Raw genomic sequence first — 19,509 nt, 5'->3', positions numbered from 1 at the left:
AAAAAAAAAAAAAATCAAACAAAAGAAACCCCAAAACATTTTTTTTTTTTTACAGTGACTCTACTTTCTTTGAAGCAGATTCCTCAAATTTACCTGGCTCACAGCTGGTGATCAACAGTAAATGCCCGAGTACAACTCACAGAACCCTTGCAGAGTGTTCACAAGGGTCCTACTGTGCTCCCACTGAAGACAACTCTGGTTTCAGAAACAAAAGTTGGCCATAACTGAACGTAACATCTCACTCTATCCTCTCTAAGAAGTTATTCTACCCTCTCTCCCCAGAGAATGTCTCTACAGCTGGGTGCTTTAGTAAAATAGTATTTGCACTGCCCTTAAGGAGATGGCACTGGATTGCTCTGCTTTAGGTGTTAACTGCACTTTCTTTTCCTCACAGACCTTTTCCAAAGCAAAGGAGAAATCACTGTGCTAGAGCAGTGCAACTCAATAACTGATATTAATACTTTAATTCCATGCCCTGAGAAAATTTCTCTGTAAACAGTACTCTTGTGTATAATACATTTACATACCCTGCATACACACACTCTGCATGTACATGTACATACATGTTTATTAATGACATGGTATATCATTCACTTAAAAAATTTTCCTACATTAAATGGCAGCTTTTAAGGAAAAAAAAATGAATCATTTTTTAGACCATCAACTGTATCAGCAGCTGTCAAAAATTGAAATCTTGGCCCCAATCAAGTTACATGTTATACACTTCATTAATAACATATAATGGTAAGGAATGATGCCACGCACATATACACATACATACCATATTGCAATCAAAGAATATTTATGAGGAATGTTTAATTTTCTCTTGAAACAAAGAATGGGACACTAACAAACTATTACAGCAAAAATCTTTTCTATCTTCATGAGAAGAATAAAGACATGAACAGTAAATAACATGGATCTTACATGGAAATACATTTGTCTTAGGAATATCTTTTGCTTACTTCATTCTAGTTCATGCATTAACATCCCTCTCTTCGCAGACTTCAGACCAAATGGTGGCAGTGGGGAAGTCTCATGGGGTACAATAATTAAGCTTGTGGTCTATGAATCATTAGTAGCCTTTAACACTTAAAAGTGTTATATACATATATTGAAAGACAGCAACTGAAAAGGTCACACCTTGCCATTCACACAGGAAGATTCATGAGTACATAGAACAGAAAATGAAATCAAGAAATGCTTATGGCGTAACCCAATTTCACTTGGTTGTAGATGCAGAAGATAGTCTAGAGATTTCTCAAAAAGCATTTTTTCATTAGGCAACATGGGCTGGCACCTCTAATTACACACTCCAGTGATTGTCTCTGGAACAGACTGTCTTGAACAAAAGAGATGACCAAGAGGATGAAGTTAGGAAAGGCCTATTAACCTGAAATGATTCATATGTATTCTTCCCTTGGTCGTTCTTCTTCGTAAAACATGAACATTCAGCAACAGAAAAAGACATTATTAAAGACAAGAACCCATCTACAAAATAAATGCTCTGAAGGACTTACTTATCTACCTAGCTGAAGAAGAAAGCAATTAATGGCAGCAATTCCAGACTAGGCCTTACAGGTCTTAAAAGAAAAGCATAGTGAAAAGCAAAAGCTGATGCATGGAACTGGGATGCCCCTCCTCACTTGGTTTCCCACTCCATCCTCTCATAGTTGACATGTAATTCCATTCATTAAACAATTACCTCTATTTGGCAGTTACGATTTTTAGCCCCTACCTTTACTCTTACTGGAAGGCTGAGCCAGAATCTCAAGGCTAAGAGAGTCAGAAACCCTACTGCCAATTCCAGATGGATGTCTGGTTGGGTGGATGTTGTTTGTTTAAAAACAAAAATTAAAAGCAAAAAGACCAAAGCTCCAAACTTATTTCTGCCATAAGCTAGAACCTCAGTTTCTTGACAGAGAGATTATAACATTATTGCATAAGATACTAGTTTGTTCTTTATTTTCCTGCTGAGCCTTGCATTTAAATACTTTATTGTTGCCTGGAAATAGCTCACAGGTTTCCAACTTTCAAGCTCCTTTTAGAGGGGGAGTATTACATCCAGGATGTAATTAAGCCTTCATTATTAGGAATATTTACTTTTCAGGGACCCAGCAGGGTTTCCAGCATGCCAAAAGATTGTTTGGACCTTTTCAGAGGGTAGCCAAGTAATGTGGCAGAAGATAAAAAACACAAGGAGCCAGAAGGACTAGAGTATTTTTTCAAGAATTGGCTGAACATAACTAAAGAAACTGGAAACTAGTAGTGAGGAAAGGAATTAAAAAATAAATTTTAAAAAGGACGAAAAAAGCTCAGTCTTTGAATTTGAACAGTGTGTACTGGACATTTCAGAAAGCATTCCAGATACTGCCAAAGACTTTCTATCGGACATTTGAAAACACTCCCCCAAAACTGCAAAGATATTATCTTGTTAAGATTTTGTAACAGTAGAAGTACAAAGCAACCACGGGCCATGAACACAAACATTTACTGAATCTGTACCTTGCGGAAGAACGCATATGTTTTGGCACATGTCATTATCGTTCCTCCAAAGGAAAAAGCCACTCACAGATATAAAAGGCAGGAACTTTCACTTTGCTCACTCAGGCTGAAAACGTGTACATCCCTTGATGGGGCAACTTATATCATAGCAAGTCATTAAACATAAAGAACTGACGTAATGAAAGCATCTCTACTTCCACTCCCATACTCTTGCCTGCTGTTTGAATATCTATGGGTTCCTTTTCCTATATTCAACTACCTCACCAGAGGACCCTTCTCGTGGAGCTCGCCTCCCCAGGAGCGGGAAGGTGTGCCCCTTTTCTCTCTAGCACTGGACCTGGCAAAGACACATGGACCTTTTCTGGAAAGGCGAGTGTTCCAAGCATGCCTAGCTTATTCTGGTACGTATATTGCCATTCAGTCTTCCCACGTCTGAAGCACTTATCATACAAAATTGTAAGTCTAGATCATTAAGTTTAGAGGCTGAGTTTACAGGGTCCTTTTTATATAAAAGGATTCTCTAAATCTACAGTAAAACAAGAAAAAGAAAAGAATTTAGTGGTACTTATCATACTGAAAGACTACCTTGGAGTTAAAACGTTCCCCGTATCCATCTGTAACAATCTGTGGAAAATTTCAAGTAGGATTCCACCTTCTGGGTGGCACTACATCTGTGGGAACTCAAAGAGACGGCATCACTGATGGTACTGATCTGGCAGGCCCTAAAGGCCTGTTTGCAATGTTTACAAAAAGTCTGCTAACTCAGGTCTGACTTTTTCAGTAATAGTAGGGCGTCAGTAGTGTTGTAGTGCTATCAATTCTGTGGGTGTGTAGATAGAATATAAGATAAAGGAGAATATTTTCAGAAGCACTGCAGTGAGAAATCCACATCCCAAATTCAGATAAAAGGTGAAGTCCGCTCCTTTGGTAGCTAAGATGCATGACATAAACAGCAAAGATTTCATCAGACAAAGTGAAACATCACTGTTTTCAGTCATCCTTACAGCTTTTAACAAACTGCGAAAGACATGTTTTAAGTTATACAAGCACAAAAATTTCATGACATAAATGATACCATTCATAACGCAGAGAAATAAACGCAAAAGAGGTTAGAACACATTTTCTCATACTCCACAAATATTCAGAGGAGGTTTAACACACAAAATGGAATTTCTTCAGCAGCACTGATTAAACTCAAGATGAGGCAAGGATCTTCTTTACAATGTAAAGGCACCAGCTCTTTGTAAACACATACTCCTCTCACTTCAACTTAGAAAGCACTCAAAATATTCCATGGAGGCAACCTATGTGGTAGTGTTCCATTGCCTATAAATACTTCACAGTAGAGATCAAAGGCCTTTCTCCTCCTTTTTACTGTATTTAATAAGAATTGTTTTTCTTCACTTTAGCTAGCAGGAAACTCTTTAAATCTCCCTGGAAATGTTACAATGAATCTGTAAGTGTTTTCTCTTACTTGCCTTCTGATATCTATCAAGAAGTTTCAAGGCAAAAGAAGTATCAGATGCCAGTATGAAACACACGTTTGCAGTCATCTCTTGTTTTTAGTATTGTGCTATAGACAGTTTCCCAGAAGGAACCGTTGGCTTATATTAAAAATATTTTTAAAAAAAAGGAACTTGAAGATCCACCAGCTGTACAGTTATCTACTCTCTGACTTCTCAAATGCACTAGCAAAGACTGAACAAGACACTAACTACCTCTCAATTCTTTGGGGAAAAGAAGATTAGGTACTTCTGATCATGATGACCATACTTCAGGATTCCAGATTTTTTTCAAGTATGTATCCTGAATGTACATGTCTCCCTAGCGTGGAGACTATTCACACAGTTCTTTACTAATGAAACTGCAAAACTTGAAAACTGTTAAAAATAAATATTCCATACAAATTGAAACGGGTGAATTGCTTGCGTCTTGAGCAAAATAAACGGAGCATCTTCATAGTTTCCACTGCACAACTATCACCAACATTTTACTACCCATACACACAAATCTAGTGATTACACCAATTAACATTGTTCAGTATCCAACCAAACTTGTGCGTTTCTAAGTCACTTTCAGCTTTATAAAGCTGACTGAATTTTTAATGTAGTACTTTCAGGTTCTACAGGACTGTCAGCTGGTACCTGGAAAGGGGGGCGGGAAAAAAAAAAAAAGCAGGAATTAAGCAGTTATTCAGCAGAAGCTATTCTCAATCTCAGTATTCTTGGGTAATTATTAGGTCAGACTCCAATAGTATATGTAGTTAATTAGGCAAATTGGGCATTTACAGAAAGCCCTATTGTCCCTTCTCTGTAATAAAACCAAAACAAACCACAGAATTGAGTTTCTTAGTATAACTCTAAACTATATACTGACTGCGTATAGATATTTATCATGTGGAGATTAACTTTTTTTTTTTCTCCGTTACATTTAAACATGATAGAAACTTGATCAAAGTTTGGCATCAAAATGCTATAGTACCTTATTAACACAGGCAGCTCAATTATTTATGGTAATATCAGGGCAAGGACTCCAGGCTTTTGTTATATCCTGGCTAAAATAAATGCAGCTGTGTGACAATCTAGCCTGATTAACAAGGCAATAACAGAAAACAGAACAGTCATAAATCACTACCTATAGTCAGCACGTACATCCCTGAGACAGCCCCGATGCAGGCTGGTAAACCCACAGAATGCCGTACTGTGCACACAGCTGCAGAGGTTTCAGGTTCGTCTTAGCTCATATAGCACCAGCTCGGAAGTTTATGAACTTTAGGCAGACACTAATAGCATGCACCTGATCAGAGACGATCAAAAGCTGCTATATATGTAAGACACCTACACATAAAAAGAGGCATCACAAAGGATCTCACAATATCTGACTCCAAAAAACCGTTTTGTTATCTTGATCCAAACGATCAAAAAACCCACAGCAGTGAAAAGTTTCCAATGTCAGCCTTATTTCTACTAGTGACTGTGATCATTTGGAAAAGCTGCTGAAACATGGTCTTGGGGCCTCCTGAGCAGCAGAAAGTGCTACGCTCACTCTTTGTTTAAATTGAGAGGGTGCTCAGCAGAAGAACAGACCCAGCTCTCCATGCAGCACAGTATAGAAACTGCAGCATGATTTCTGTTCATCAGACACTGACTTCACTTAAAGGGACTGCAGGTATTTTAAATACAGTATGTAGTCTATAGCACAGCCTCCTAACACAACACACAAAAAGGCTTCACAATTTACAGTGCTACCTGCAAATATGAAATATTTGAATACATGAATATTTACCTGCTACCTGCAAATATGAAAAAGCAATTCAAGCAATAAAATTCAAGCAATAAAATCAGAGATTAATATTAGCCGCTTAAAATTCAGGAAAATCTGAGAGCAGAAGGGCTTTTAATTTTTTTCACAGGAGCTAAGGGGAGAAACAGATATCTGAGGGCAGCATCCCATGTGGCTCTGTTGTCCCAAAACAGCATGGAACCAGTCATATTGTAAGTTTTTGTCAAGTACTCTTTTGCTGTTAGTATTATTATGCCAATAGAAGCCAAGCATTCAAGTATGCTAATACAATCACGGTAAAAGAGTCACCACTTACAGCTTTAACATCCAAATTCATAATCCCTGAATTTACATTGTGTCTTCGCAAATCTGATCTTATTAAGGCTGAAACAAAAAATAAAGAGAAAGCTGGTTCACAACTTTGCAGTGACATGCATTTCAAGGGAAATATTTGAACAGTGAAAGCACACGGAAGCTGTCTTCAGCACATATTCAAAATACCTGTATTTACTCTTTCACAATTTGAACTTGCTCCTCACAAAGCACACACAGAAAATGACAATGAGAGCTTTTAAATCTTGAGTACATAAAGCAAAGCTCGATGGTTTTGGCACTTACACATGCTGGTACTTACAAATGTGCTGAAAGTCACTGGTACAGTTTAGGAATGCATCAGCAGTATGTGGAAAACTGCAAACTGTCTCCATGTATGTATTTGTTTACATTTACTATCCTAGTCTGGGTATAGACATCTGCCTCAAATTCAAGACATGACTCAAGAAATGGGTGATAGATGCCTGTCCGTATATTAGCAACATCATCCCTAAAACAACGGGTGTGCGCACAGCAAGCATTTAAAGTGAAAAACAAAGAAAACAAAGGAAAAAAACCAACCCAACAGCCCAAAACCTGCACTTACTTATAACTTCTGTCCTCAGCCCAGAGAGGAAGCCACATATTTAAATCCTAGATGTCCGAGACATCTAAAACTACCCAGAAATTCACTATCTCAAAAAACCCTTCCACATTTTGACATTAAAAAGAAGTCATTACTTACATTTCTGATTAATTACCTGTTAAGATAATGCCCACAAAAATCCAAGCACAAAGAAAGAGGTTTCCTGCACGAGGACTGTAGTTTGTTGTGAGTTTTCCTTGAACAAGTGTAAAGACAATTCCAAATATCTATAAACAAATAAGTCATTTTATCAGGATCACAAAGAAAAGAGCCATCACTTTACCTTGAAAAGTTTCAGGTCACATCTTACAGAAACTGAATTAAAAAAATTAAGACTACAGCAACACAGAGCAGCCAAGTCTAAGAAAGCTGCCTTAGATTTGAGTAGAGTGGCCTTCCGGAACCTTACTTCACTTGAAGAAATAAAATGATATAACCTGTGCTGATGCATTAAGGAGACCTGAGGAAGTGCCTTCAGACTCTGGGTATGTAATTTCCACAGCAAATTCAAACCCAAGTGGGAGATAGCCAGTCATGAAGAACCTGTTGAAGAGGAGAGTAAGAGGATGACAGGTATGGCCTTCATCTATTACTACAGCTAAGAAAATCAAACATAAACACATGGTATTATGAATAAGCTGGTATTCTGAACTGTCTTTTTTCAAGACCTAACATGACTCAATACTTGCTTTGCCTGCCTCATTCCCTTGACCTCATCCAACAATTTTAGCCGTACACCTCTCTTTTTGGGACAAAGATATTTTAACATATTTGTCCTGTTTCCCATAACCACCCCTGCTCCACTCCACACATATGAAACAACCTTCTCTGAGCAGTCCACAAGCCACTTCATAATTGAAGCCAGGTACTTTCAAATGAAAGATGTACACCAACATCATCATTTGATCAGCCCAAACATCCAGGCCGGAGGACAAAGAGAGACCATCAGTAGGGAGTGAGGCTGGACACCGGAAGGGCCGCTGGAAGCTGCTGTGGAAGAAGCTGAGGGGACTGATGAGTGACAGGAAGGGCAGGATCTTGATGCAGTTGAGGTTGGTTGATTGGTTTCTAAACCGAAATGCTCAAAACGTTTCTGACTCTACCTCGCTGTGTCTGGATACAGCGCTATTCCCTCAGTATCTTTTGGGGCTTTTAGATTATGTATCTAATGCGAAGTGCTCACGCTATTCTGAGTGAACAAAGCACCCACCACGTCACTTGGACTATGAAAACATAGATTAATCAATATGCACAGAAGCCAGTCTTCCTATATTTGCTCAGTTAAACTCTAATCACTTATCCACCGGTCAACAGAAAGATTCAACTTCACTGCAGACAGTTAATAAAAATTTAACATAAAAATGTTAAATGAAATTCACTGAAGAGTGAGTTACTTTACATTCATTCTGATGTAACAGAATGTGAAATCTTAGTAAACCTTATCTGTACTGTGACCGATAGGCATAGGTTGAGAGCATGGTGACAGAATATACAGTAGAATCATTTAGTTAAAACCGTTTAATATTGTTTCTGAACAGAACTGCAGTAAGTCTTCTAATTCTCTTTAATTGCTTACCCGAGTACTCCTCCAGTCACGAACACTACTATAAGGTATTTGAGGTCCAGGGTGAAAGTAAATACCACCAACCCAATGAAAGAGAGAATGTAAACAATCAAAGTAGTTTGCCTGCAACCCAACCAAAAAAAAATTAAACATTGTTAACATAAGGTCACAGCACATTGCCAAAGCATGGAAAAGTAACACAAACATTACTTACTCTCTGACATTCTACAGCTATGAAATTTGCTTCATGTAATTCTGATTCAAACATATCATGCAGTGAGAACATATACCTTCCCGAACTCTTTATTGCCTTGGTTATATTGCTGCTTCGCTCAAGGCTAAAAGACTTGCTCAGACTCTGAAAGAATGGACAATCACAGCAGATACTATTACCTCAAGACTATTTTAGTTCTCCACTATGTTGTACCTCTTGGCCATTCTGCAGCGCTAGCCATTATAAAGAGATCAATATACGAGCAGCCAAATCGAACACTATTAGCAAGAAAAGTCAGCCTAAGAAGCAAGTCAAACAAGTCTCATTACAATGTTCTATTTATTTTAAGTCTGAAATAAGGGATGTCATCCAAAATATTAAAGCACACGTCACTTATTGATAAGCCAACACACATGCAGAAACAAAGCCAATTTACAGCATTAACATCCATTAGGTTTCTAGACCTCTTGCACATAACGTACTAAGAGTCACAGGGGAGAACTACTCCACCGTAAGCAGCGTTCCAGGGCACTGCCCACTCTTGGGGGGCACCACACCACAGGTGATGGACCTGGGAGTTCCAACTCCAGAACAGAGTTCTGCTCCACAGTCATCCTCTGAATTAAAGCAAATGTTATGCCTACTAACAGGACCAGGAGTAGTATTAAAAAAGGGAATCCCTCAACTGTCCATTTTACAAACCAATGCAGAGTAGGGTTTGAGCCTTTATGCTTTCCTAGGAGAAGGAGCCTGATGGGGCACCTGGCCACTGTACGTAGGACATACAGTGCTTTCCTTGGTAGCCTTACACTCCTGAAGAGACAGGAGTAGACTGAAAACCCCTTCGCATCTTTGCATTCTCCTCTCTCATTTCTTTTGGCCGAGAACCAGTAAAAGTTTCAAGCTTTTGCTGTAGCCTCCGAAACTAGCCTCCATCAAGGCCGCTAAAAGATCAAGGATGAACTGCCTTTTATCATCAGTTCACTTCAGCCCTTACGTTGCAGTATTTTTCTAATGCAATTGCACCGCTCTCCTACCCCTAACCCCACACATGCCTACCCACACTTACTTGTATGTTTTAGTGTAATCCAGCCACAAACCACAAATTATCGAACCCACCATTCCTGCCACCACCAGTGTCAAGCCAATTCTCCCAGCGTTCACTTCTTCTCCCTTTCAACAAATATTTATATGGTGCTCATTAATAACTTGCTTCCACTTAAAGTCAAGTTCAGACCTCTTGGCAGTCATAAGCGTAAACATTCCTATGACTCCCATAGCTGTATGGTGCAAGAAACTGTAGGGGGGTATAAAGGAAACCAAACGTCTGAGCACGCATAGCACCTACATAATAATACATCACCTTTTCAAATGTACAGTAAAAAAGAAAAAATACAAAGACGATCCAAGAAACTTACCTCATAATGAGTTACTATCATCTGGTTTAATAATGTGGAGACAGAATAAAATGCCCCAGTCATAATACCTGCGATACCAAAAGAAAAGCTTCAGTTATTCTAGGTGTAGCCACGCAGATCTGCTACCCCAAAGAGTTCATCTTCTGCTATTTAAGACTCACATCAGAGGCAAAACCTTTTATCCGCCAGGTAAAAATCTCTTCACCAAACCCACAAATGGTATTTTGAATCCTGACGGATTTTCCAGAACTGGCTGCTCAGTAATTAAAAGTTTGACACACCCTCCCCCATAAAAAACTAAAACTCAGTGTGCTGTCAGCACACATTTCAAGCGTTCTGCCAGAGTACGGCCAGACAGCACCACTTACCGTAACTGATCAGCAAAAGTACGAATGGAATATTTTTGAACAAGTTAATAATCGACTGCTTGTAGGAGTAATCCTCAGGAGGTATAGTTTGTAGGACTGCTTGAGAGTGACTAGGAGGGTATTTGGGCTTTTCTTCAAACACTGGGGAAAAAGAAGGAACAATTTTGATTTGTCTTTACCAGACTAATGCTTTTTCTTTTTGAAGAGTTTCAGATTGATGAATTTCAGAAGATTCACCTGTTGTTTTTAACACTTCCATGAAAAAAATATTCTAGATTTTCTCATGGAAGAATCGAGTCACAGCCACAAAGGCACAAATGCTAATTATTTGGTCATATCTGATTCCTACCAACATACGGTCAAAGACAGACTTCAACTGCAATATGTCTAGACCTTTGTACTGAATTCTAAGATTAACAGAGAGAATTCATGTTATATCATAACGTCCTTGTAGCAAAAAGCCTAAAGTGAACTAGATATGCTGAGAGAGGTCACCCCACGTGAAGCACGACGTACAGTAAACTGGTTGTCGCTTAACCCCAGCGCAACAGGTAAGTGAACACACGTCATCTGGAGAAAATGTAACCTCAACTACTTCGAGCAAAGTCAGATGCTTTAAGTAAGATGTTGTAAACACTCCCCTCTGGTCACCATTTAAATTACAAGAACTGAATGCTTACCGACTCCTGTTAAGAAGAATAAAAGCGTGGACACTATCGCTGTTCCATAGAACATGATGCTGATGTTATGTGCCATTAGATCGAGATCGTTGGGTGTATTTGGAACCAAAACAGGTGGCAACAAAAACCCAATTGCAGTGCCAAGCTGTAAAGCAAGAAGAAAACACCAAAAAATAATTTTCCTGTGAACATAAAAATTAACAGAAGTGAAAAGTCTTAGCAGGTAGAATTCAGAATTTATAACATAATAAGTATTAATAAAACTATAAAGGAAAAGTGTTCCTTTTATGTCATACTTCTGAGCCATTTGCTCTCAATAACACTTCACAATCAGGTCTTCCATAACTCACGTTTTAGCCTTTTCATTTCTATATTAAACTACAATACTATACCTAGTATATAACACATTTAACAACTACGCATTAAGGAAGTTTTTTTGCAGAAGAATCTTTCACAGGAAAATACTGTGCGTGCACATAAATTTGTATCAGTCATCCTGCAGCTGAAGGCCTAGAGATAACAGAAGGCTCCAGCTACTCTTGTAGAAACGCTATTCTCTTTTTCTCCATCAAAACACTCCGCTTGATGTCACGATCCTGCCACTACAGTAACAAAGTCTGACATGCAAGGTTTATTACAGAACTGATAGAGCAGAGAAGAGCAAGAGAAAAGGAGCAGCCTTAGTAAGAAACACAAAACCAAAACCTACACCTGCAATTATTGCTAAGGAAATCAAGAAAAAACACAAAATAAAGCAGTAGTGGGTTTGTATCAGGAGTCAACTCCAATGCAGCAATTGAATTTGTATCAAAAAGAGACAAAAAACAAGTACTGAAGTTTTGGGTATATATATAAAAAGCATTGTAAACATAAAGGAACAACAGCCTTGGACTACTCTCAAATTTATCTCTGCTGTTCCTCCAAAAATAAACTGCATTTTAAAGTGTTAGAACATTTTTTTAATTTTTTTTTTTACTAAAAAAGCCCTCTGTGTCTGTTTCAGGTTAAAAAAAAAAAAAAAAAAGAGAGCACCAAAGACTGTTAGAGTAGCAAGTCCAATGCTCAGAAAGTACTCAAATTAGAGGTGTGCCAATGTGCTTACAAAGCACCCTTTGTGCATATGCCTGATGAGGGTTTTGACGCCTTTCCCCCCCTGCCCCAGACCATCAGATTTACACAATATCCAGTGCTCACCTGAAGAATTTGTCTCTTTTAATCCTCACCCTTCAGTATATGAACCCTACAAACATGAACCGAGTAGACAATTACTCTTTTTCTTAAGGTATGTTTTTTCCTCCCCCAATGTGAGCCAATACAGTACCCATAATATTCCAAGAAAGTCAAGTGACACCATTTTTCACCTTTTACATCTAGAGAGGTTAAGGCCAGAAGGCTTGAGAGTCCAAATGAGTCTGGTGTGCTCAGTTTAAGATGCAAAATACTTGTGGAAATCTGGTACCCTTGACAGGTACATCGCTGCATTCCCAGTGAATTGTGTTTCAACTGCAAATGATCAGCATCTCGAGATAATGGGTGCGATCTGATTTTTCATAACTACTCTGTCTCTCCCCTGCCTGCGGTCCCAGCCCTGTTGGCTGTAGCTCTGCAGTTATGCAAAGTATCTGATCAGAAACTGGATGACCAACATATCATGTTGGTCATAGCCACTCGATTCTGTTACATAGATCACCTTGTGCAGTTAAACAAGTACATTGAGACTGTACCGTAACGCGTATGCATAAGTGAATTGCATGGGGATATACAGACAACATTGCTTCTAGCTTCCAAGTGCCTAATATGTCATTTCACTACTCTTTCAATCTACCTTTTGAGAGGGTTTTTAAAGAAAAGCAAAAAACGAGAACAGAGAAATTCTATTGTTAGACACTGTATCAGTCTCCATGAGTCACAAGCAGGACTGGGAAGTTAAGACCTACAGAGCACACAGCTCTGAGGTAACAGGGTACGGCACAGCTGCAGAACAAGGCATTATCCTCTGCGCAGGACTGCCAGAGGGTGATGAAACACACTTTGTCAGTGCCTTTCACAGGTGTTTCCTGGCAGAGGACCATCAAGCACCAGTCCTAGCTTCTGGAGGGGAATACGCTCCAGAAATAACTAAGGTTTATTTTGTTCACACCGCTGCTCCGGTTTTCCTTGCCTTTCTTGTCGTTCCCCTCTACACAACCCCTGCACTCCTGCTGCTGTCCTGCACCACTTCAACCCCCAGATCTCAGCAGCTGAGCGAAGCATCTGTTTCAGACTCCAAGCTGGATCCTTGGTACTGTATTGCAGAACTGAAACCCCAGTAACCCCTTGTTACTGGGAGGACTGGTCCATATCAAGAAGAGTGGAAATTTAGCTGCCAAAGAAACCTTTAACCTGATTCCAGAACACAGATGCAAAATTTTTGCTCAACTGCTAAAACAACCAACCAACAACACTCAAAGTCTTCAGTCCAAAAGGGACAGCTGACTTGTCCTCTGGAAGACTTCAATGCAAAAAAAAAAAAATTGTTTTGGAAAAGCATTGGGAAAACTGTAATCAGCCAAGTATAAGCTAATGAGTAACCCTAATCGTAAAAATGTAATGCTAGGATTATTGCTGTAATAATCCAAAGTGCACAAACATAAAATCATTAGAGTCACATAAGGAAAAAAAAAAATCCCCTGTTACCTTAATCAAACTGTACCTACAACCTCAGCCTGCACCAGTAACATTGATGGGAATCTTAACATTTTGTTGCCACAGAAAAGCAGGGACAGTGGCAAGGGGTGAGAACAAGGCTATGGGAGGAAAAAAAAAAAAACAACAAACCATCAGCATCGTATCTTCACCTGCGCTTTCAGATACACCTGTTCTGGCTCTCTGAAATGTGCCAGGACCAGGGAGCTTGAGGAAATCTACGGCTCAGTTATCAGCTCCCCATAGCGATGTGAACTATCACAGAAATATGAACTATCACAGAAATACAGAAAACTTCATGAGTCACCAGGGCATCGACTACTGGGACTTAGTGATTCGAGGCCATATTTTAGAAAGCAGAAACAAATATATGTTGGCATTGGGGCTCTCTGTGAAAGTTCACATACTTCACCTCCCTCCAGCCATGGGTGGATTCAGTCAGGTGAATGATGCCAAACGCAAGAGAAAAAGACGCCAAACGTAATCAAATCAATGCCGCGCCAAACTCCAAGGAAGCCCGCTTCCCCAATGGCTCCCTTGCCCCCCATCCCTATACCTGGTTGCCCAGCACTGCCACGGCGCAGGCAGTGGAGACCTCGGCGGGGCCGAACCAGACGGATGCGATGCGTGAGGGCAGCCCCAGAATGAAGACCTGGGCGACGGCGCAGACGGCCTGCGCCGCCAGGGTGAGGGGGTACCGGTCGGGGGCCAGGCTGGCACACTTGAGCCAGGCGCCCAGGCCGTTGAGGCCGGAGCCCAGCAGGGCAGTGAGGCGCAGGCCGCGGGCATCCAGCAGCCAGGTGGCGGGGAGGATCAGCGGCACGTAGGCCACCATGTAGACCATGGAGAGCCAGTCTATCTGAGTGAAGGAGACGCCGTAGAAGCCGGCGAAGACGTTGCTGAGGATGCTGTACTGGATCCACTGGAAAGCGTTCACCAGCGAGTAGCAGCTGAAGACGGCCAGCACGGCTAGCCGCCGCCGCGACAGGCGCGTCTCCACCCGCCCGCCCGCCGCTCCCAGCATGGCCTCGGCCTCCGCCCGCTCCCCGCCGCCCGCCGAGGCTGCCCGCCCGCCGTCCTCCGCCTCCTTGCCGGGAAGGAAGCCGTTGCAGCGCTGCAGGGCAGGCACGGCGGCGGCCGCCGGCATCTCTTCGCTCTCCCCCTCCGCCTCCTCCTCGCCGCCGTCCTCCACCATCTCGGCCGTCTCCCCACCCAGCTTTCACGGCGGGAGCCTCTGCCTACCAAGGTCACTCCGCTCGGGCGTGGAAGCACGACACCATAGACCCGCCCGAGCGGGGCGGAGCGAGAAGCGCCCCCGGGGAGTGGGGGGGGTCTCGCCGGGCGGGGCGGCACCCAAGCGGCCGAGGGTGGTGGTAGAAACCTTTCGCTGCAAGCTCTGGTTGCCGGGAAGCCGGTGAGAGTGTGTATGTTTAGATACGTACATACATATATACATACATACATACATACATATGTGACTGAGAAGGGAATGATGTAAATAATCCCCGAGGGAGGAGCAGCATAATCTTATTCCTGTAATCACTTTCTTGGCCGGTGTGTCCTGCGCAACAAGGCTGAGCAGCCGCAGACCCGTCTCTGCCCGCTCATCCCTCGCAGCGCTGGCTGCATCCGCATCCGCATCCACCATGGGCTGCTGCGCCGGCCGTGCCACCGGCACACAGGCCGCACCATCCCAGCACGTTCTGGGAAAATCACTGGCCTTCCCCTGTGATAATAGGTTTGTCTCTTCTCACTCACGGTACAGGAAATGTACTGATGTGATGAGATACAGGCGGGCAGAGACGGAGGCCCGAATTGCGGCGGAGGGTGGCCAGGACGGGTGCATCGTTAGGGCACGTGCATCCACCCCAGCCCTTCGTTGTGTCCAGAGCCGCAGGCAAAACATTCCTTGTTTCCACTCGACTTCTGAAATTTGATTTGACACATACCCCAGAAAACTGGCCGTCTGGCTCACATGCAGAGGTGGTTAAATATCACTTCAGCAAGCAAACTTCTCTCAAACCCTGCTCGGTACATGTCTGCACAGGAGCAGTGCCTGGCAGCCCCGTCACGGTTTGTAATTCTGCTGCTGCAGACACTGTACCATAATAAAAAGATGGATTGTTCTCCAAAGAGCATTAGGGAAATACAGAAATATTTAAGTTTGTTAACAATGTTAGAAGTATTCTACTGGCTTCTGTGGGAAATTGTTTGGTGTGGGTTCAGCAAATAACATACTGCACATTATTCACGTATATGTCAGAGCCTAATCAGATCTGCGTCTGTCTGGCTTAGCCACCAGTCTCAAATTCCCTCACTAATTATGAATTGGTATTTTACACAAGATCAGGTGATCTATGTAAGCCACAGTTCCTGATGTTATTTACGGCATGAATAATAACATGAACACATGCTTCAAAATACTAATTTGGCTATCTTTTCTTTCCCTGAGCAACAGTAGTGATGATTGCAGGCACCACAGGTTTTTAGAGACTACTGGAAGTGAATCCTGAATTTGCAGACCACAGCGTTAGAAACCTTTGTAAAAATAAAGTTACCTATGTCAGATTCGGGCCCTTCCTGCCTCTTTCATTCATACGAAGGAAAAGCTTGATTTATTTTGACTTCTTCTGTGCAAGACCAGATTCTGAGTAAATTCTTTTGAATTCCTCTGCCTGACTTCACAGTTCAAGTGCTACATGCCACAGCAATGTATCTTTTTTTAAAACAGAACTTAAAGAGGAACTGTAGTGGGAACTGAAACAAACATTATCAAAGCAACAGAGTAGACGGCTTTCACTTTAGGCACATATGTCTGTGTTACGCATTGATAGAAATATGCTGAAAACACACCTGAGATTATGTCTACGCTAGTACTCCCAGCAGTGCCCATTCGTGGTCGCTGAGACCCGCTCATCCACCCTGCTGAACTGCTCCAGCGGTGCCTGGCACAGGCTGTGGGTTGGCCTTGGGGCTGGGGAAAGGACCGTGACGCTTCCATTGGGTCGCATAGATACAGTGTTAGCGTCCTGAACAACTCTTGTTCTTGTGGAAGAAGGTGTAAACGTTCATCTACAGCTGATTTCATTTAACAATTTCTCCTGTTGAATTTTTTGATGACCTCAAAGTCCATCCAAAGATAACACTGACTCCTTAAAGACAGAGGAAAACAGGCTTTGCTTTTCTCTCGTTCTTCCTTTTTCTAGCTCTGCACAGCAGGCAGAGCCGCTGCCAGCTAGTACCCTCAGCGTAAGGTTTGAATTCAGCCTGTTCCAGAATGGCCGGCATGCCTTGGGTTTCACTGCCACAGCGCCCGCAGAGCGTCGTCTCCTCTATCCGCCTGACGGTTCAGCACACAAAGCGTCATCTGCTTCCTGCACAGGGATCCTGCACGGAAGAAATAACTAGACATCAGAGAACTGCAGAGAAAAAGAGACAAAGCCTGGCAGTGGAAGGAGCACCTGGATGAAAGCTACCTCCCATAAGGAGAGGAGACTTTTTCCAGAAAGAAGTAAGTTTATTTACAACATAACAACACAAAGCCAAAGCCACCTCTGCCACAGCTGCACTGACCTTGGTGAAGTAAAACCAGGCTGATTTTGGTGAGGTACAGTCAATACAATTCCATCTTTGGGGACATTTGTCTCCAGAAGTACCTTCCTAAACAAGAAAGGAAAAGGCAAACCAAATTGACATTGTCAAGGTAAAGCTTTGATACTTGTTTCCTGACTTTTTACACTGCTGTATTTCATAGGCTTCGCCACCATTACTTCTGATTTATACCCGTTTGTATGAGAAGCAGGGCCAAGGGCATAGTTGCCCAGCAAGAAGAAGTTACCCCATGAGAAGCATCCATTGCAGGAGTTCACTTAAAATGCCCGTCCTTGGATTTCTACATTTCACGGACAATTTATTAAGCTACAACCAGAGCTCTGATGTCAAGGTTTACAGCACAAGTTTAGCTTAAAACTGCTGCTATCCTTTTTCAGTCTACCCTCTAACTGAAAATTTAGGCTCTCCTGAATATTCCTATTAGTAACAGAGCCAGAAATTCCTCATGTATACCCAAATGCTAACAAAGTTATTTTCCTGAATGCTGTGAAAAGTCTAACATATGTCGTATGTATCTGGTAGTCACTGGCAAGTAGCTGATACTAATTTACTTCACAGCAATTATTTTCTTGTGCCCAAATTCCAGAAGTCAGGCAGAGGCCAAGCACTCAAATTTCCAGGCTGGAAAAAGTTAAAAAGCAATTAGAAATGCAGTATCCTTATTTGTAAGTGTTATTGTTCCTCCTGTAGCATATGCTCTATTGAAAGAACAATGTATTTTGATAACTATTTCCAAACTTTAATTTTATCATGCAGATAATGTCATCTTTGTACAAAAAAATGGCTCAGAAGGTGTCTTTTTGTTTCAGCCCAGGGCATTTCACAAAATAAAGGAAACCCCGCTATAGAGTGCTGCCTTCAGAGTGTAATTAGCTTTCCGACACTCCTAGCTGGATTATTTCAGTGATATCAATTCCTAGGTATGTCCTTTCAAACCTCAAAATGGTATCTAAGCCATCCCAAAAAGCCCCCCACAAGTCCATCCATCTCCATAAAACTTGAGCCTAAAGTTAGGAGTCTGAAATGAACAATGATGTAGAATGGTACCAAAATATCACCACTTCTAAAATAAAACTAGAATTTTTATGTACAGCAGGCACACAGTTAAGACTTCCAGATTTTCTTTTTTAGATGTTTCAAACCATGTAGTTCAGTCTCTAAAGGAAAAAAAACACAAAACAAAACACAACCCCGCCACACACACACATACATATTATTTTATAATGCATTTAACTCTTGGTTATGATTTTTAATGCAAAAGTTGATCTCTCAATGCAGAGAAAACGTACATGGCAGGAGTGCACCAGGTACTTGTCTTCCAGACAAGTTGTTTAAACAAGAAAACTACAGCAGCTTAAGAAAGGGATTTCAGAACAAAAGATCTGAAGTTCCAACTGAGCTAGAAATGAACTATTTTAGCAGGATATTAAACAAACCTCAATAAGCTGGACTTGAAAGAAAATAGTCAGAGAGTCACGTGTTTCAATTTCTTGATTGAAAGCTATCAGCAAATACAGGGGAAAATGTAAACATCCTCTTCCTCCTACGCAGCCCTCATCCCAGCAACATTGCCCACTCTTCCCTCAAGATAAAGCCACAATCCCGTCCAGAGAATGAGGGTTTGCAACACAAGGCACTTAACTGAAATTCGTTTGCGGTTCCAGGTGTTTGTCTGGCCGCCTCAATTTTGGAATATGACTGCCCACAGTAGGCGTGTTTGCCAATGACCTGGGTTCAATTTCTGGTGTACTGACTGGAATATAGAAGTAAGTATCAGATACTATCAGATACTCTTAAGTATCAGAGAAAAGTTCTGAATTTTAAAATATGGGTAATGAACTCCTCTACTGTAAACAATAGCAATTTGTGTTTCTGGGTGTCTCAATCCATATAGAAGATGCAGAAATGTACATCTGGTACTTCTGTCATGCTGCCATCTGGTTTTCCTTTTGTAGTTAGCTATCAATTTCATATATGTAATGGAATTTTACCCCTGAGTTTCCTATCAAAGCAAGTGGAGGGAAAATTATGTACACAAAATAAGTTTTGTGTACAAAAAAGTAAGCATGTGAACAAATACAGTTGGTAAAGTTTATTTGGTTCTTATTCACTGAGATTAACAGGTTCTACATATTTTACAAAAAGTGTAACCTCCATCTGATTCCTTCATACATAGTAAGAGAAGTGTATATGCCCAGAAAAATTAATAAAAAGCATGATCTG

At 41.3% G+C, this 19,509-nt stretch overlaps 1 protein-coding gene across 2 annotated transcripts; it reads right to left on the bottom strand.

The window, feature by feature from the left end:
• Positions 1-550: 550 nt before the first annotated feature.
• FLVCR1 (FLVCR choline and heme transporter 1) lies at positions 551-14,936 on the bottom strand. 2 transcript variants are annotated; one of them, XM_010305803.2, is made up of 10 exons: positions 14,231-14,936; positions 10,990-11,134; positions 10,310-10,450; positions 9,942-10,009; positions 9,593-9,696; positions 8,322-8,432; positions 7,183-7,288; positions 6,861-6,972; positions 6,104-6,171; positions 551-4,649 (listed from the first exon to the last, which is right to left on the bottom strand). In XM_010305803.2, exons 1-10 carry the CDS (start codon positions 14,867-14,869, stop codon positions 4,587-4,589), a joined length of 1,557 nt encoding a protein of 518 aa, XP_010304105.2. In that variant the 5' UTR covers positions 14,870-14,936; the 3' UTR covers positions 551-4,586. The 2 variants fall into 2 exon arrangements, with proteins under 2 accessions (XP_010304105.2, XP_075605333.1); XM_075749218.1 differs by lacking the exon at positions 551-4,649 and having other exon boundaries at positions 5,904-6,171.
• Positions 14,937-19,509: the final 4,573 nt, after the last annotated feature.

Source organism: Balearica regulorum, chromosome 3 (assembly GCF_011004875.1).
Source record: "Balearica regulorum gibbericeps isolate bBalReg1 chromosome 3, bBalReg1.pri, whole genome shotgun sequence".
NCBI lineage: Eukaryota > Metazoa > Chordata > Aves > Gruiformes > Gruidae > Balearica > Balearica regulorum.
This window is presented reverse-complemented; position numbering and strand designations above follow the sequence as displayed.

Coding starts and splice junctions, on each gene's coding strand:
- FLVCR1 (XM_075749218.1), bottom strand. CDS start 14,869: ATGGTGGAGGACGGCGGCGAGGAGGAGGCGGAGGGGGAGAGCGAAGAG. Junction 9,697..9,941: donor TGATAGTAACTCATTATGAG/GTAAGTTTCTTG, acceptor ATTTGTTGAAAG/GGAGAAGAAGTGAACGCTGG. Junction 6,973..7,182: donor TCCTTAATGCATCAGCACAG/GTTATATCATTT, acceptor ATTTGTTTATAG/ATATTTGGAATTGTCTTTAC.